This window comes from Eucalyptus grandis, chromosome 3 (assembly GCF_016545825.1).
Source record: "Eucalyptus grandis isolate ANBG69807.140 chromosome 3, ASM1654582v1, whole genome shotgun sequence".
In the NCBI taxonomy this organism is placed as follows: domain Eukaryota; kingdom Viridiplantae; phylum Streptophyta; class Magnoliopsida; order Myrtales; family Myrtaceae; genus Eucalyptus; species Eucalyptus grandis.
Window position 1 is genome coordinate 44,057,747 of NC_052614.1, and position 17,314 is coordinate 44,075,060.

Consider the following 17,314-nt stretch of genomic DNA (forward strand, 5'->3'; position numbering starts at 1 on the left):
ACCATTAAACATGTTAGTAGCCTTTGATTTATTTTGTCATCTTCAAAACATCATAAGGGATTTCCCTAACAGTCGCAACCCACTCTCGAAACTTACGCGTCCCTACCGCCATCCCCCCCTGAGGAGGTGGGGATTTGAACCCCTCACCTCCCCCTTCCATGTTGGAAGGGTGGCCACTGGGGCGAACCCCCAGTGGTTCTTCTATGGGTTCAGTTCACTCAATTTTTAAGCTCGAAATTGTCCACCGCCACTTCAATGCTAATGCAATTAATGAAAATATACACTAAATAATAAATGCTCCTAGAACTATATGCTATGTAAATAATTTATAATATTTTTGTTTACAAGTTAAAAATTAATTCTCAATTTTCTCTGTAATAAATAAATGACCGGGTTGCTAATCAAGTTGATCAAGTACGTTCAGGTGATTTCATGAACTTCATTGAATAACAGAGTTCATCTAATCAGGTTGATGAGCCTATCAACGATTTTATGAGCAATACTATAGGAAGGCAAATAGATTAAAACACATTACAAATGTACCTGCATTAGCTACTTATATAAATGGGATAGAAAGGAAAAAAAAAGTATTGTGGAATAATTTCAGAATCACATTATTTTACAAACTACATAAATTGATTGCAGGATTGACAACATATGGTTTTTTAACGTAAATTGATTACAAAGACGTATGCGTGTACGCTATTCGAAAGAGAAATGCTAAATGTGTACCAAAACGTCACCTACCGGGGCTTTAAAGTTGTAGCCATCTTATAAAGTTTTAGCATCTCTCTTCCAACCCTGCCTGAGGATGCCACATCATTTAGCTCTGTCATATATTGCATCCGTCTTCCCGAAAATCCTTTGGAAGCAACTAGAAAAACCTTTTTCCGAGGAGGGAGGTTTCAGAGATCTTGAGGCAACGGTTAGGATTTTCAAAGGGGAACTTGTCGGTCTTGTGAGCCAAGAGAAGCCACACATGAGTGATAAGCGCACCTCCTCTTCTCAGTCGCTTGGCATGACGATACGCATGACAGTTGAATGCTGCATGACACAGCATCTCCACCCACATGCTGCTGATAATCTCCCACTTGTTGTCCATTGTCCTTAGGTCGGCCATGAGCTTCTGCACCTCCAACAACATGTCCCATGTCTCCTCACTTGATTTGATGGGGTGCGGGACATCTCCATCCGACGACGATAGTGCACTAATTGCATCTTCATATTCTCGGTACCTCAAGAAAGGCCTCAGCGTGTAACAAGCTTCCTCCAACGTGATGTTGGCGGTGGGGAGCGACAGCATGTGAGGTTGCAGGGCCAGAAGGTACATGATGTACCTCGATAGTAATTTGCTTCCTTCACAAGCATCGGATTTTTCGAATTCCAATGATTGCAAGACTACCGTTGCAATGTGCCAGATAATGATACTCTTGGCGAATTTTGCCTCGATGCTACCCCTCAGTCCTTGTTTTTCTTGGATGTCGTGAATCTCGAGCGTCCATTTGCCTCTTTCCTCGAAGGGCCGGGAATTTCTTTTCTCCTCTAGCTCCTCCATCTTTCGCAGTACCAGCGCCCGGAGCCCCAAGGGCATGGGCTGGCGGGAGGATAACCAATGCCAACGGAAGATCTCCCGCTTACCAAACCAATCAAGTACTGCGCGGACGTGCTCCCACTTACCAAACCAATCAAGGACCCCGCGGACGAGCTTTGGCCTTTCTTTGTATGGGTGGCATTGTTCTAACAAATTGAGCTGCCCGATAGACCTCGACCATCTTTCCTTCCTCATACACCGATCAGCTATAATTGGAAGGAGCCTTGACAAGAGCGGCATCCCAAGATTCCTACCCATCGCCACCACTGCCCAATCCGAAAATGCCAACCTCGTAATCTGATAAAGCTGGAGACAAGTGAATGCCATCAGTAACGCATAGGTGTAGGTGATGTACATATCGATCAAGAAGGCGTTCTTGAAGATCATAGCGAATCTACACAAGGCAGTCACCAAGCAGAAGAAGCCAACAGAGTAGCCTATGATGCCCCATTTCGTGAACAGAATCGGCGCTTTAGTGTAGAGTGCATCGAACATGAAGTTCAGCTCGATCTCATTCACGGTGAAAGCGCGGTTGGCAGAGTAATTTTTTATGGACATCCAATCGCGGGATACAAACACAGGGTGGTACGGCCAGTTCGCGATGTGAGGCTTCAGACAGTCGAACCGAAAGTAGGCCTTCAAGATGTCCCTTGCGGAGTCAAACTTCTTGTCCTCGGGGAACAGTTCAAGCTGACGACTGCTTTCCCTTACTTCCTCGGTGGCTACTTTGGGAAAGTATTCGGCATTCACAATTGAGTTCTCGTCGTACACGGATTTGAGAGCCCAGACCCACAATGCCGCCTTTATGAATCCGGTAATGAACAAGGGGATGTACAGCCCTGAGACTGGGGACGAGCCGTCCCAACAGCGAATGAGAATACGAACCACGATTACAACTGTAGCCCCGACGTTCAGAATCTGTCTCAATCCCAGCCGGTTATCTTCCACCGCATAGGCCGTTATGCCATCTGGGTACCCAAGTTGCATCAGAAGCAACGGGGCAAAGAGCCCTACCAACTCCACGTCGTAACCCGGATTTTTAGGATCATCGATGTGGACCACAGTAAGCTTGCCCAGCGCAATTTTCGCAACATAAGACAGGAGCAAATAGGAAGCCCAGACGATGGATCTAGCTAAATTCGACCTCATATATTTCCGACGAATGCCTAATATTGTGAGTAAAATCTCGCAAGTAAGGCTTACAGTGACCAAGAAATGAATCCCCCAGTTCTCCCACAGATATTTCAGCAGCGGCCACACCGTCTTGATTATTGAGGAAATCCAACTGATCAAGCTCATGGTGGCTTCGTTCAAGTGTTCTCACTAGACATCAATGCAAATGCTGAGTGAGGAAAATTTTCACATTGCTTCTGAAGAATAATTACTACGAGCTCGGACAAAACTGGATAAATGCATCCAGTATTGCATAAATCAATTCTCTCAATCTGTTAGAATTTTGAATAACTGAAACTATGAATGTGCACATTGTTTATGATACAAAGTAATCTCTCCATGTTCATCGCTCTTTTTCTTTCCTAGAGTTTTTGACTGCGTGTATATCCTTTTGCGATCCTTGTACTTTTCTTTCTTCCATTTTTTTTTTGTTACACCTTTTTTTCTTTCCTTTTTTTTTTTTTTTTTTTTTATGTGTTCAGCGAGATCTTAAATATCTAGCAAAGTTGCCCTCTTCTCGCATCGTGAGATTTGAAGAAGCTTTGGGACAATTTTGTGCCGTTACCGTCCACCATCTTATGAGTCTTCCTTAATTTTGCAGAATAATAAACTACATATGCTCGCTTCAATTAGGTAATATGGGAAAACAAATTGTAGTCCTAAGTCAATGTTTTCTAAAAGTTATAGCATTGAAATGATCAATTCAAAATTTCTGCCACTAAAGTGAGCATTGTATAATAGTTATGACACTTATGGTGTCACTTTCTCAAATTCTTTAAAAGTGAATTATCCATAAATTCTTTTCGTGGAGCTTTTAAGTTTTTCTACTTCTATTCTTCATATATTAGCTTTTCAAAGTAACTTCACTTTCTCAAATTCTTTAAAACCTATATGGTCCATAATCATTTCAACTTCACCTATTAAAATTGTCTTTGCTATGCCGCATGATGCACTAGCTGGATCGATCTGAAACCTAAATCTTTCAGTGATCACCATAGGAAGAGAGAGAGAGAGGACCACAAAATTTTGGAACTGGAATCCACTTTACAAGTTCTAGTACCAATCTTGGAACCTACTTGACCATGCTTGTTCTAAGAGGGTCAATAGATTTCATAGGTTCTCCTATATACCCCATCATTTAGTCTTGAAAGAAACTCTTTGTAATTTTGGGCAACTTCATGAACCAATGCTTTTCTTCTTTTATAATTTCGGGAGTTCTATTACTTTTAAGCTTTGTGAAAAATGATAGAAAAGATGTTTCACCTAGTGAGAGGACCACATGTCAAGTTCTTAATAGCCTTGTATTTTGTTCACAAAAATACTTATACAGAATTAGAGTAGATGACTTTAGGTGCACTTGCTCTTAGGTTGGATTTTTGGCTCACATGTTGGATTTTTGAAGTTTTAAGTAGAAGAGGTTCCACGACTCCCAAAATAATTCCTATAATCCTATCACATTGCACTTCCTGCAGATTTCTCACATAGGAAAGAATGCATTCAATAGCATGTTTGCTATACCTTTTCATACATAGCAATGACTAAATATCAAATTTGACAAGTTGTGAAGGAACGAGGAAGGGTCAATTTCTCCCCGTAGCTCTTTCATCAGTAGGAAAATGAACATTGAAGACAGCTAAACATGCGCTATAACTTGTATAGAGTATGGTTAAGTATACAAACCAGCAAGTTAAATTAGATCATCTCTTGCCAAAACATCCAAAGTGCAGAGAGCGTATAAATTAACCCTGAAGACTATATGGGTTAGTAAGCACAACAAGCAAATGCAAGCTAACTAAAGTAACAGGAAAGAAAGAGGTGCAATGCATTGCAAGACTAGCGCCACCACACCTGAATTGGAGGGCTGATGAATCCCAGAAGCATTATTAAGAAGAAGCGGATGCCGACATTGACACCGGAAAAGATGGAGAAACTGAAGTACAGAAAGTAACAGAGAGATTTATCCTTAGAATCATTGTTAATGAACGAGTACTGGGAATATGTGCATTACTTCCTTAGCTAGCAGAGAACTTGTGTCTCAACACAATTCACGGCAATGAACTTCTGTGGGACCTCCAATTATTAAGTAAGAAAATGAAAGGCGTGGGAATAATAAGGTCAAAAAGAGAATGGAATAAAAGTCGGAATGGGAATTTGATTATTTGCTTGCAACTTTCGGCTGAGTCTCCTTTTCTCTTTTGTCCGGTTGGCCTAATGAGTAGTTAACCATGTCTTGAAGTTTTGCGGTCTATCTTCAAGGTCACACGTAATTCTCATTCTACTGTGCATTTTTAACCCTTGGATTAGGCAATGATATGCTATTCTAACATTAATCTTAGGTCTTGATGAAATTGGGCGAAAACTTCAGGTTTGTTTTGTTTCCTCGAAAAATTAACATGACCGGTGCATAATATTTCACAAGGAAATTTTTTTCAAGAAAAATAGTTTGATTTTCTTTTGTTTGGTAGGATTTTTCAAATGAGATGAAAATTATCATCGGAAGTTTGGTGTTGACAAACTTTAGAATGTGTTCAAGACAAATAAACCTAGGTCTGGTGCCAATTATCGGGACCTTGGCGGCAAGACTGGGAACTCAAGTCTTTTACCTAATATCTACGTGCCAGATTAGGACCCTGAGCCACGGACTCGATGTCCTAGGGATTAGACACTGGAGGCCTATCCAAGAACTTGTGGCCCTAGGTGCACAAGTCTTGCCCACGACGTTAAAAGTCTAGGTGCATGGACCAAAGTTTAAGTGTCTGAGGCACTAGTAAGTGTACTAGGATCTAAGGTGAGGCCCCTCTGTCTTACGTTCAAGAGCTAGAGGGTTCGATCAGAATCCAAGATCTGGATTTTCACGAAAGCAATGATCCTAGCAATGAGGAGGTCAAATTAGATCATTCAAAATGAAAGCTAATCTTTTAAAGACGTAAATCATTTTTCAAATTGAAATATAAATTTGTATTCTTTGTGAAAATTAATTTTTGTTGATTCATTTTTAAGGTGCCAAAATGACGAACTGAGGAGATACTTTCCAACTAGTATTTTTCCACAAAACAAATCTATCCTTTGTGTTTAGAAAATTCACTCTGACGCCTCCTATAAGAACATATAAAATCCACAAAATAAGAAAGCTACGATGAGGTGGCTTAAGTTTACAAATTTTAAATCCAAGTAGATAAGAACGAAATGTTTTGTGTAGTATACTAAAATGATTAATGAATAACGCTGAGTATACTAAAAGATTTCACTAAAATGAAATTTAATAAAGTACTTAAGGCGAAGAGTATTTCCTCCTGTTCCCTTCATTGCCTCCTTATAGCCGTTTCGACAAAAGGGCTCCATCTGCCATTTAAAATTACTTTGTTTATTTATTTTTTTATGTTTTGCTTCGTTAGGAGGATGGAGAGGAGAAGAAAATTGATGTGACAGAAGAAAATTTAAAATTTCCAACCAATTCACTCTTACATAGTATGTAAGTTTATCAAAGTTTTCTACACCTGCCTCTCATCTTCTCCCCCTTCCCTCTGTCTTTTAAAGGCAAGTTGGTGGATGAGCTCCTCTCCCTCAAAGACTTAAAATCACAAGGTGAGTATAGTCTATAATAAACACTTGGATTTATAATTTTGATCAAGCATATGCACATGAAGTTCTTGTAAAAGCATATGAAAAAATTATGAGATTATAGATTTCATCTATATGAGGAAATAATGAATTATTACTACAGTACACATGTTTCCAACAATTGGTGACTATGTCATATTAATAGGCCTCTTAGTGAAGCTTTAGTAGCAAAGTTATCAACCTAAGAGGTCTTATAACTAGCTTTTGCAATTCCTAAAGTTGACCACTTGAGGAGGATTATCCAAAAAATCATAAACTTATTGTGTAAATGTCAATTCAATTCTAAACTTTCTTATTTGGCCAATATAATTTTAAATATTTTCATGATTTTCTAATGTAATCCACCTAATCTAAATTGACTGGAAATTGCTAACATGACGATCCAATCATTGCTGCCTATCCTTCATGTTATGGCTAGCAATTTGAGATAGACCACATTTGCTCAACATAAGAGAAAATTCCAAGTAAGAGTCTAAAATGCAATTATTTACTCAAATAAGAGCTTAAAGTGGATTTTGTTTTAAATAAATGCATGAAGTAAGATCATTATCTCAAATAAGGATTTGAAGTGGATTATGTTTTAAATAAGATCCCAAAGTGGTTATATTTGTTTTAAATAAAGACCTGACTTTCTAATTGGTAAGGGCATTTTCTTCATTTATCTTTTTTTTTCCTTTTTCCTTTCATTTTTTTTTTCTTTTTCTAGTTTGTCTTCCTTTTTATGCCTGTGGCTAGCCGGCCATCGATGATTCCTAGAAAGGTCTGGGCAAGGGTTGCCCTTGCCCAATTTGGTGAAGGACAACCTTGCCTAGGTGAGGCAACCCTCACCCTAGGGGAGGCTGCCCTCACAGCCATCGATGAGGTAGGCCTTCACCAAATCTGGCAAGGGTGACTTCTCCCACAGCTAGAGTAAGGGTCGCCTCGCCAACGACTAAGGAGGGATGACCTTGCCCAGACGAGGTGACCCTCGCTCTAGGTGTGTCCGCCCTTGTTGGCCCTAAGCAAGGGTGGCCTTGCTTGCGGCCAGTGAGGGTTGTCATGCCCTTGACAGCCTTTACTAGCATCCATCAACCCTCACTAGATAGAAAAAAACAAAAAAAAGAAAAGGAAAGATAAGAACAAAAAAATAATTAAAAATTTAAATTGTATTTAGACAAAAACACCCTTTGACCTATTGGAAAATTTAGTCGACAAGTGAATGGTGAAGTTAGGCCATTATTTGAAACAACTGTGGCTACTTCAGGTTATTATTTGAAATAACCATTGTTACTTCAAGCCCTTGTTTGATATAAGGTCCATTTCGGACCATTATTTGAGAAAAATAAAGATATTTCAACCATTAGTTTGGAATTTTCACAATATTGGTAATGCCTAAATTTTAGCTACCCACTGAATCATTCATTAATTGCAGCAAAAATAATTTTCATTAAATTGCATAGCATATATAAGAGAATTTGCATCACTAGTATTAGAATTGATTTTTAAAAAATTAAATAAAAAATTATGTTTTATATTTAACCAAAAAAAGAAGAAGAGAAGGGAGTAGAGTCGGGCCGGGCCGGGTCCGCGGGCCTCTTCTTCTCTTTCCCTTCCTTTTCCTCTTCTCTCCACCTGGGCCGGCCTGCTCCCCTTTTGTTTCCTACCCGGGCCCCATCGCTTTTCTTTCCCCTTTTCCTTCATGCATCTGTAGAGAACGAGAAAATATTCAGTGGTTAGCAACTGCCACGTCATCGGCTGACCTGGCGTATATGCTCCATTGAAAAAGCGACATCTGTCCGGTGACTTGGAATATGTAGGAATTGAAAAATTAAAACCGAAGGGGCTCGGACGCCCTTTTCTCTCTCCTCTGGCGAGCCACTGACACGAAATAATAAATGCATTGTCCCCGCTCAAAACCCCCTCTCTCATCTTTTCAATTTACGCGGGCGCTCTATCTCCCCCCATTCCTCTTTCTCTCCCTCTCATCTTTTCAATTTTTTCAAGCTATGGCTTCGTCACCAGCTCTCTCTCTCTCTCTCTCTCTCTCTCTCTCTCTCTCTCTCTCTCTCTCTCCTCTTTTCAGTGCTGGTTTCTCAGAGATCAACAAGAAGACGACATTTTTCTTCGTCCATTTTCTCCAGAAAGGCGAACGTTGTAGCGATTTCCGTTAACGCAGATCAAGCAATAGGCGTAACCTCGGATGATCAGCGCCCGGAGAGTGGGAGATTATTCGCAGTCTCTAAAAAAAATTTGGTTAGAAGCTTTAGGTTGCTGACTTGAGCTGTCAAAGTCGGCATTCCTGGGATCGTGGACGCAGCACGCGGAGAAGAAGCAGGCCTCTTCGGGCTCCCCTTTCGAGCTCCCCTCAACGTCGGAGAGCGTCGCCCGCCGAGCGAGACCCTCGGACATGGAAGGCTCGGAGGCGAGTTTCTTGTAGACCCTCGGAGACCCTTCTAAAAATTATTGGTCCTTTGTTTCTCTGGCAAATCCAAAAAAGCAAACGCATCCCGTCCTCAAGCTTCAATCTGTCTCCTCAGCGGCGAGATGATCTTAAAAACATTCTCTTCACGATGCAGTCGTCTACTGTGCAGCACCTCCGCCACCGCCATCGCCACCGCCAGCTTTAGCACCTTTTGCAATCCTAATCACCATAAGACCCTTCCCCTATCGACAAAAAGTGAGCTCTCAATCCACTCCACAACGTGCCCTCGTGAAGGGCATTGTACCCCACGATGATCCCTCCGTCTCCTTCTCGCGCCACCTCGAACGCCCCACGCAGGTGGTCACCTCCACAGTCTAAGACACGAATTCCACGACCGAACCACTTGGCAATTTCCTTCTTGTGCTCGAGGGCCATCTTGGAGGCCCCCGATTCGGGTTGAGGTGACGAAGCCCGGTGAATATGACGACGCAGCTGAGCGCCGCGCTGGCCGCGTACAGCACCAGTTCTCCAGGAAACTCGCCTCCGAGCCTTCCATGTCCGAGGGTCTCGCTCGGCGGGCGACGCTCTCCGACGTTGAGGGGAGCCCGAAAGAGGAGCCCGAAGAGACCTGCTTCTTCTCCGCGTGCTGCGTCCGCGATCCCAGGAATGCCGGCTTTGACAGCTCAAGTCAGCAACCTAAAGCTTCCAACCAAATTCTTTTTAGAGACTGCGAATAATCTCCCACTCTCTGGGTGCTGATCATCCGAGGTTACGCCTGTTGCTTGATTTGCGCTAACGGAAATCGCTACAACGTTCGCCTTTCTGGAGAAGATGGACGAAGAAAAATGTCGTCTTCTTGTTGATCTGTGAGAAACCAGCACTGAAAAGAGGGGAGAGAGAGAGAGAGAGAGAGAGAGAGAGAGCTGGTGACGAAGCCATAGCTTGAAAAATTGAAAAGATGAGAGAGAGAAAGAGGAATGGGGGGAGATAAAGCGCCCGCGTAAATTGAAAAGATGAGAGAGGGGGTTTTGAGCGGGGACAATGCATTTATTATTTCGTGTCAGCGGCCAGAGGAGAGAGAAAAGAGCGTCCGAGCCCCTTCAGTTTTAATTTTTCAATTCCTACATATTCCAAGTCACCGGACAGATGTCGCTTTTTCATTGGAGCATATATGCCAGGTCATCCAATGACGTGGCAGTTGCTAACCACTGAATATTTTCTCGCAAAGAACAGAGAACGGGAAGGAAAGGACGATGTACGCGACAGGAGCAGAAGAGAAAGGGCAAGTGTTGCACCGGAGTTTGTGGTCAGGAGCAGACTGGCAACGACAGCTGGCGTGGCAAGAAGCCATGCACGCCTGCTAGAGAGCTTAAGAGGGAGAGGAGGAGAGCGAGCTGGGGGGATTGGTTCGGAGAGGACAGAGAGAGGTCCGAGAGGAAAGAAGGCCGTGAGTGAGAGTTCAAGTGAAGGAAAAGAGTTGGAGGGAGAGACCACCAGCCACCAAGTCTGAATCGCGGCCAACGACCCGCCGCCGTGCCTCCTTTCCCGCTCTGAAACTCCAGTAAGGCCCAGCCCTGTTTTTGCCTTGTTTTTGAGCAAGCAGGGCTGGCGCTCGCTGCCATCCGGCTTACGCGAACTCCGGCCCCGACCGTCCCTTGTTTGTTTGCTGCGTATGTTGTCGGATGTTTGTCGAAAGTCCTGTCGTGTTCCCGTCCCGATTGACCGAGAAACCTCACGTTTCTACGTCGAATGTTACCCGCTTGATGAAATGCTTCAACGAGATCTAGTTTTCATGTGGCCTTATTCATTTCCTCCGCATGTGTTGCTTTCTACTGTTACGTTCCTGTGATTTTCAGCGTTACGGGCACGGTCGTTTGGTGGATTCGGTGCCCTCTCTACCACAATCGCCGTCGTTTGCTTGGTTTCGGGTTTCATGCTATGTGGCCGACGGTAATGGAGGCTCGTTACCATGGTTCGGCGATGCAGGCCATCGTTGAGAGTCCAGACTCGTTAGAGTTAAGGTGGCAACGTCGTTCGCTCACGGTCAATTTGGAGAAGACGGTGGCGGCGTGAGGAGGATGGATGCAATGATATTGCATGGGCTCAATTGGTTTAGCTTGATATCTTGGTCGTGGGCTTAATATGGGTATATAAACAGCGTGGTTTGGTGCTGCTACATTTAGAAACTTTTGGGCTGATTCTCTTCTTAATGAGGTTGGGCTTGACTTGTTTGTTGCTTTTATTTAATTTTCTTAGGATTTTGGGTCTTGACTTGGATGGGCTTGGACTGAGTTGTAGGTTACTTTCAGATTTGGGTTTGATGGTTCTAACTGAAGTGGGCGTGGACTTGGTCTTGTTGAGGCCAAATTGGGCTTGATTCCAGTGAGCCCATTCCATTGTTTAAACTTTTGTGTCCATCAACCCAGCTCGTGGACCAGACCACAGCCCATATTCGGACAGGGCCCTTGAACCCAGACCGGTGTCCCTATTTTCTAACAAATTTAATTGAAACAGTTAAAAAATTAAACAATTCCTATTTTTTTTTCTGAAAGTTATAAAAAAATTTAAAAAATAGTTTTTTTTTTTTTTTTGGTAGTTTCTCTTACAAGTGTGGGAAATTATTGATAAAAAGTTGAGCTCAAAATTGAACAAACTCTTAAGACTTTACAATAGAGTTAAAATGTTTTATTTTCTTAAATGAATGCTCTTGATCACACACTTTTAATATGTCGATTGTGGTTTCCTTTAGCATAGTTAAGAATGACATTTTTCTTATTTCTTAGCATTAGATTCTTGTTTTCCCTTATAATTTATTTAATACTTTATTGGGTGCACATTGTCATTTTAATAATTTCGCACTTGCATAATCACTTTACATAGGTTTAAAATTAATCTAGACTACCTAAAATGAACAAGTAGTGTAACCAAGTCATTAACCTTAGATTCTCTGGTTGCGTAGAAATGAAGTATGCTTTCATGCCTCACTTGATTCTAGTCGACTTCAATAAACAAGTGGCGATTTCTTATTATAAAATTTTTATAGCATTAATTTGTGTCGTGAACTAATCTTGGGTGAACTACCTAGGGTTTGGCTAATAAATTATTAAGCCTAAATTTAGCTCGAGCTCTCCTAAGCCCATATCAATTCACGACTTAGATTCAACTTCTTAATATACAAATGATTTTTCAATTAGAAGTTGTTACACCTAAGTAAAATAACGTAAGAATTATTTTACTCCTATGAACAAGAGATTTTGAGTATGGGGATTTGATTACATTAGATTTCTCTAATGCCCTTTCAGTACCATTCTTTTCATGAAAAAAAAAATGTTTATTAGGCAATTTGAGTTCATTTTATTACTCATCAACATATAAGGTAATCATAAGGGTGCACAATCCACCAATTTAACTCTCAATAAAATAATAAATAAATTATGAGACTTACCTTATAGTAACGAAATCATCTGTAATGTTAAATCAGAATTCACATCAATAGTCTTATATATGATTTCTAATTAAAACGCAATCACTCAATCTTTTTTAGGATTTTCTCTTATTTAAATTAAACTTAGTCTACGTGGAATACAATGCAGTGTCACACCAAAATGCCTAACTAAAATGACAAGTAACATGCAACCTATCATGCAAACTATATGTCACACGTCATTAATTATTTAACACAATCTAATGACAATAAAATATTAAATGCAACTATCCTAATATGTCGCGCACTCTTATGATCCTAAACATACATGCAAAGAATGGCCTAATTCTAGGTGACACACGCATGTTATTTTTTTTATGTCTTTTTTTCATTTTTTTTTATAAAATTCGAAATTAAAATTGCCTAATAATTGAACATGCAATTCAAATCAATGAAAATAAAATCTAACATCCTAAATCAATGTTTTTGATATTTTTTATTTCAAAAACTCAAAACTCAGAATAAGTAAAATGTCTATTCTAAATATGCAAATTATCCTAAAATAGGCAATATTCTAGCGAGAATCCAATCCAACTTGAATATATTTATTATTTTTTGGGTTTCTTTTATGGAAACAAAGTCAATTCAAACAATAACATGGTAGCAAATCAAGTATGATATCATTTGTGTATGCTTAATTTTTAATTTGACAAATCATATCTCACACATGAGATCAGATTGGCTAATTTCTAGCGAAATCATGAACACATCTCGGGTGTGAAATCGGATTAGCGATTTTTTCATGCGATTGCAAGTCATATTTCAGGCATAAAATCGAATCGCCAATTGTATGCACGTTGTGAAATTAGGGAACAATCCCAAATTTCAAAGGTTTTTCAAGAAACTTTGGATAAGATATATCATTCAAAGATGTGAATTTGATCACAATATTAACTAATTAAGTAAGGAAATAACCAAATTAAATTCAGATAATATCTTTACCTATTTCACAATATCATTCTCGAATTTGGACTCATTGGATTGTGGGACCAATGATGGCTTACATTGACACTCAGCGCGGCAAGGGTTATGAGCAGGAAAAGTACCAAAAAATTCCAAAACCTATTGCATTGGTACCAATTTAGTCATAAACATTTTTACATTGGTATCAATTTAGTCCATCCAGCCAATTTTGGCCTGCGTCGACGTGGACATCAGCCGGTGACCCGGGCAGCGACGTGGCAATTTTTAATATTTTAAAAATATTATTATTATTATTATTATTATTTATTAATTTTTTTCCTTTTCCTTTTTCTTTTCTTTTTCCTTTTTTTTTCTTCCTTCTTCCTCCTTGACTGTTCCGGCGGTGGCCGGCGAGACCTCGAAGCCCTTGCCCAGCCTCTCTTAGGGCCACCGGTGAGGGTTGCGCAGCCTCGCCCGGCCTTGCCGCAAGCGATGGCCGCCTTCGCCCGGCAAGGCCCGGCGAGGGCTGCGTTGGCCTCATCGGCTACGGGTGAGGCCACCTTTGCCCGCTGCAAGGCTAGGGCGAGGCTGTTGCCGGTGGCTGGCAAGGGCTTCGCGATCCTCGCTCGGCCTCTCCCGGGCCGCCGACGAGGCGGCTTCGCTCGGATCCGGGCGAGACCAGCCTCGCTAGCCCCTCGCTCGCGGCTGGCAAGGCTAGCCTTGCCAACAGCCCCGGGAGGGGCCGGGCGAGGGCCGCAACCCTCGCCGGTGGCAGGCGAGGGCTTCGAGGCCCTCACCCAATGGCCAGCGAGCCTCACCGGAGGCTCGCCGGCCACCGCTGGAACAGTCCAAGGAGGAAGAAAGAATAAAAGAAAAGGAAAAAGAAAAGAAAAAAAGGAAAAAATCAATTTTTTTAAATTTTAAAAATATTAAAAATTGCCACATTAGCGTCTGGTCACCGGCCGATGTCCACGTCGTGCCGGCAGGTCGAAATTGGCCAGATGGACTCAATTGGTACCGATGTAAAAGGTTTAGGATTGAATTGGTCCAATTAAAAGTTTAGGCCTGAATTGGTACTAATGCAATAGATTTAGGACTTTTTGGTACTTTTCCCGGTTATGAGCATTGCTGGCTTGGGAATACGGTGTAGTGGTGGTGGTGGTAACCTGCGTATGGTCAGTCTGATGGCTGCTGCTATACTAATCGACACGATGGGGCTCACGGTTGCAAGTCGAATCACGCGCAACAAAGGTTCTTGCTCTGCGAGTAGTCACAAATTGTGGTTGGTTCTAGAATCTACACGTAAACTTCGAGAGACGACCTGTAAAACGATAACTTTCATTGTCGTGGTGGCTTGCGGCGGTGCAAGGATCGTAGGATCAGCAAAGGTGTTGGTGAAGTTCGCTTGGACTATTCAATGAAGCACTTGCATTGCTGCAAGGACATGGTGCTGATGTGGGAGGAGCATCCAAAGGCTGCCTGTTAGAAGTAAAAATCAAATGCAGAAAATATGATTAATTATAAACAAATCTCCAGCCATTCTTCATATTCATGTTCATTTGAAAATCCCGAAAATTTGGTGAAATATCGAAGACACTTTACTAAACCAATTCCCTCGTATACTGATAGTGTATTCTAAAATTGAAAGGGTTTGTGTTATATCTTGTGATTACCCTTTAAAAAATGAACGATCGTTCATTTTATAATGTCAAGACGGTTATCAAATGGGCAGTTGTCACGAAAAAATACGAAGCGGGGAAAAATTACATGTGAAATAACTGTCATTTCAAATAGAATATGTAGGTCCAAAAATGTGGGGCCACATTATAAAAATAACACTGCTACCTACTGCGGATTCTCCAAAAGTCCTGCAAGAAGAAATCTACACGTGATAGAATGGCCAAGTGGCTCCAATGATGGGTTGTGTTGCGCAAGAATTTGATCAGATTTGTCCATGTAGCTCGCTGGACCCAACCAACACAAACTGCTTCCGTGTGAATGCTGACACTACGGGATGCTTCGGATATGACTCGGTATACTGCGAGCGACTGTCTTGTGTCTTCGAGAGAGACTCGAAGGTAGTCAATGGGGTCAGAAATGGCAGCGAAACTTGACAGACGGCACAAGGTCACGACCGAGAAGGGGGATGTTCGACTACGACTCTGCTCTTCTCAAGCACTCTCTTTTGTCGATGTGGCCGTCTATTCAATATGCATGGCCTCCTCTTTATATAGGTCAAAATATCAAACTTTGGACAAGGAAAAGAAATATATTCTTTCATTCCCTCTCATCAAGTGAAATTCACTTTTTGCTTCTTTCCATTCTTTATTACTTTGCCAATATTGCGTGAATATGACCAGAAAATCGTGCATAAATTCTTTCCTCTTAAAATAATGGCAGTCAATTTCTTGGCCCCCCATGTTGACCGAATTATGGCCAAGTGCATAATTTTCCTTCACGTGGATGGGCTTTTCCATGTACAAATCGGTGGCAGCTTACACGTTGTCCTTTCTTTGCATTTGTTCCCTCAAATAGGTGAGCATGCATGAAATATCAGTGCCAATGTGCTGGAAATTTCCTAATCGACATTTAACAATTTAGGACACCCATGTAAATGTACTTGGAGGAATTATCGACTTATCCAAAGTTTAATGCTCTTGTGGGCTTCAATATTCAAAACCATTCATCTAAATCCATTCACCGCCGGTCCAACAAATATGCAATGAAATGAAATATGCTCCTAATGACTATATGTTATGCAATTTAATTCTAATATTTTGTTTAGGGGTTAATAATTAATCCCTAATTTTTAAAGCGATAAACAACTAATCGGGTTGCCAAAATTTAGGTGCCAACAATTTGAATACCTAACATCGCATGAGATATGGGTTTAGGAGAGCCCACACCTGAAAGAGAGTCAAAGGATATCCCTAAACTTATGTCTTTGCCCCTCCAAACCGGAAAAGGTATGTCATGACAAATGTTGTTTTGAGTTTTTTTTTTAATTATCTGATTTTTCTTCTTCTTTTTTTTTTTTTTTTTCTTTTACAGTTATCTTCAACCTTAGATAACCATTGAAATCCAATTATGGGTTTGGGATTTTTTTATATTGAAAATTTTTAATAATTTTTCTTTTTCCTCGTTTTCGTTTGATCGTCCCTAATAATGTGAGCATGGCTGGTTTGGATTTAGGCACTGCTTCTCGGTTCCACCTCCACCAGCAGCTTTTCAAAGACCCAATTTACACCTCCATAGACAACCTCAGGAATTCGAAGATCTGGACGTGGTCAGCAAAAACCACAACCATCAATTCTCCGGCAGCGACCATCATGACGAGGCCGTGCACCAAGATCTAGAGCTTGGCACAATCAACCGGCCATGGCACCGGTGACATCGCCCCTAGATCCAAAAACGAGCCGAAGCCATCTGTGATCATAACCTGGTAGAGTACCAGTAGCCTCGGGGCCCCCATTCTCGAGGTTGGGAACAGGGATCACATCTTTGACTCCACGGCTACCTACAACAGCAATAGCGGGGAACCCGAGTGCTGAGCGGGACTAGCACGTTTACCTACATGAGCTTGTGGCAGCAGGCCGCAGTTGGATCCGTAGTGACAGTCTGTGGGCGGTTCGAGATTCTGTCACTGTCTGGCTCTTTCTTGTCCTCGCCAGCTCCACCGAAGGCCATGAGCTTGACGATATTCCTGGAGGCAGGTCAAGTCATGGGGGGAAGCATGGTCATCAAGCTCATTCTGGTTGGGCCGGTCATCATTGTCGCTTTGTCGTTCACTAATGTTGCGTACGAGAGATTGCTGCTAGAAGAGGAAGGGCAGATCCATATGCCGAAGCTGGCAGCACCGCAATTGGCCGGCAGGACTCGTTTCCGTATCCATCTTTAGAGCAGAAGAACAGCCCTCGTTTCCGTATCCATCTTTAGAGCAGAAGAACAGCCCAAGTGCCATAACTTAGCACGTGAGGACACTTAAGTGCTATAACTTTAAAATAGTACACTTGAGTGCCAGTTTTGAAGTTAAATGGGACACTTAGGCTGCGCATGACAACGCTTCTGTTCCCGGGAAGAGTTTTTTTTTTTTTCAGAAATGGTTCTTTTCTATTTCTGCTCCGGGGAATAATTTCTGAGT

General features: G+C 41.7%; 2 protein-coding genes across 2 annotated transcripts; one reads left to right on the forward strand and one right to left on the reverse strand.

Moving 5' to 3' along the window:
- Positions 1–874: 874 nt before the first annotated feature.
- LOC104436705 lies at positions 875–2,890 on the reverse strand. Its single transcript, XM_010049551.3, has one exon. It carries the CDS (start codon positions 2,888–2,890, stop codon positions 875–877), a length of 2,016 nt encoding a protein of 671 aa, XP_010047853.2.
- A 13,857-nt stretch (positions 2,891–16,747) lies between these two features.
- LOC120291867 (AT-hook motif nuclear-localized protein 23-like) lies at positions 16,748–17,071 on the forward strand. The gene has a single exon (XM_039309630.1). It carries the CDS (start codon positions 16,748–16,750, stop codon positions 17,069–17,071), a length of 324 nt encoding a protein of 107 aa, XP_039165564.1.
- Positions 17,072–17,314: the final 243 nt, after the last annotated feature.

Bases quoted from the DNA above. Each gene is read 5' to 3' on its own strand.
- LOC104436705 (XM_010049551.3), bottom strand. From the start codon at position 2,890: ATGAGCTTGATCAGTTGGATTTCCTCAATAATCAAGACGGTGTGGCCG.
- LOC120291867 (XM_039309630.1), top strand. From the start codon at position 16,748: ATGAGCTTGTGGCAGCAGGCCGCAGTTGGATCCGTAGTGACAGTCTGT.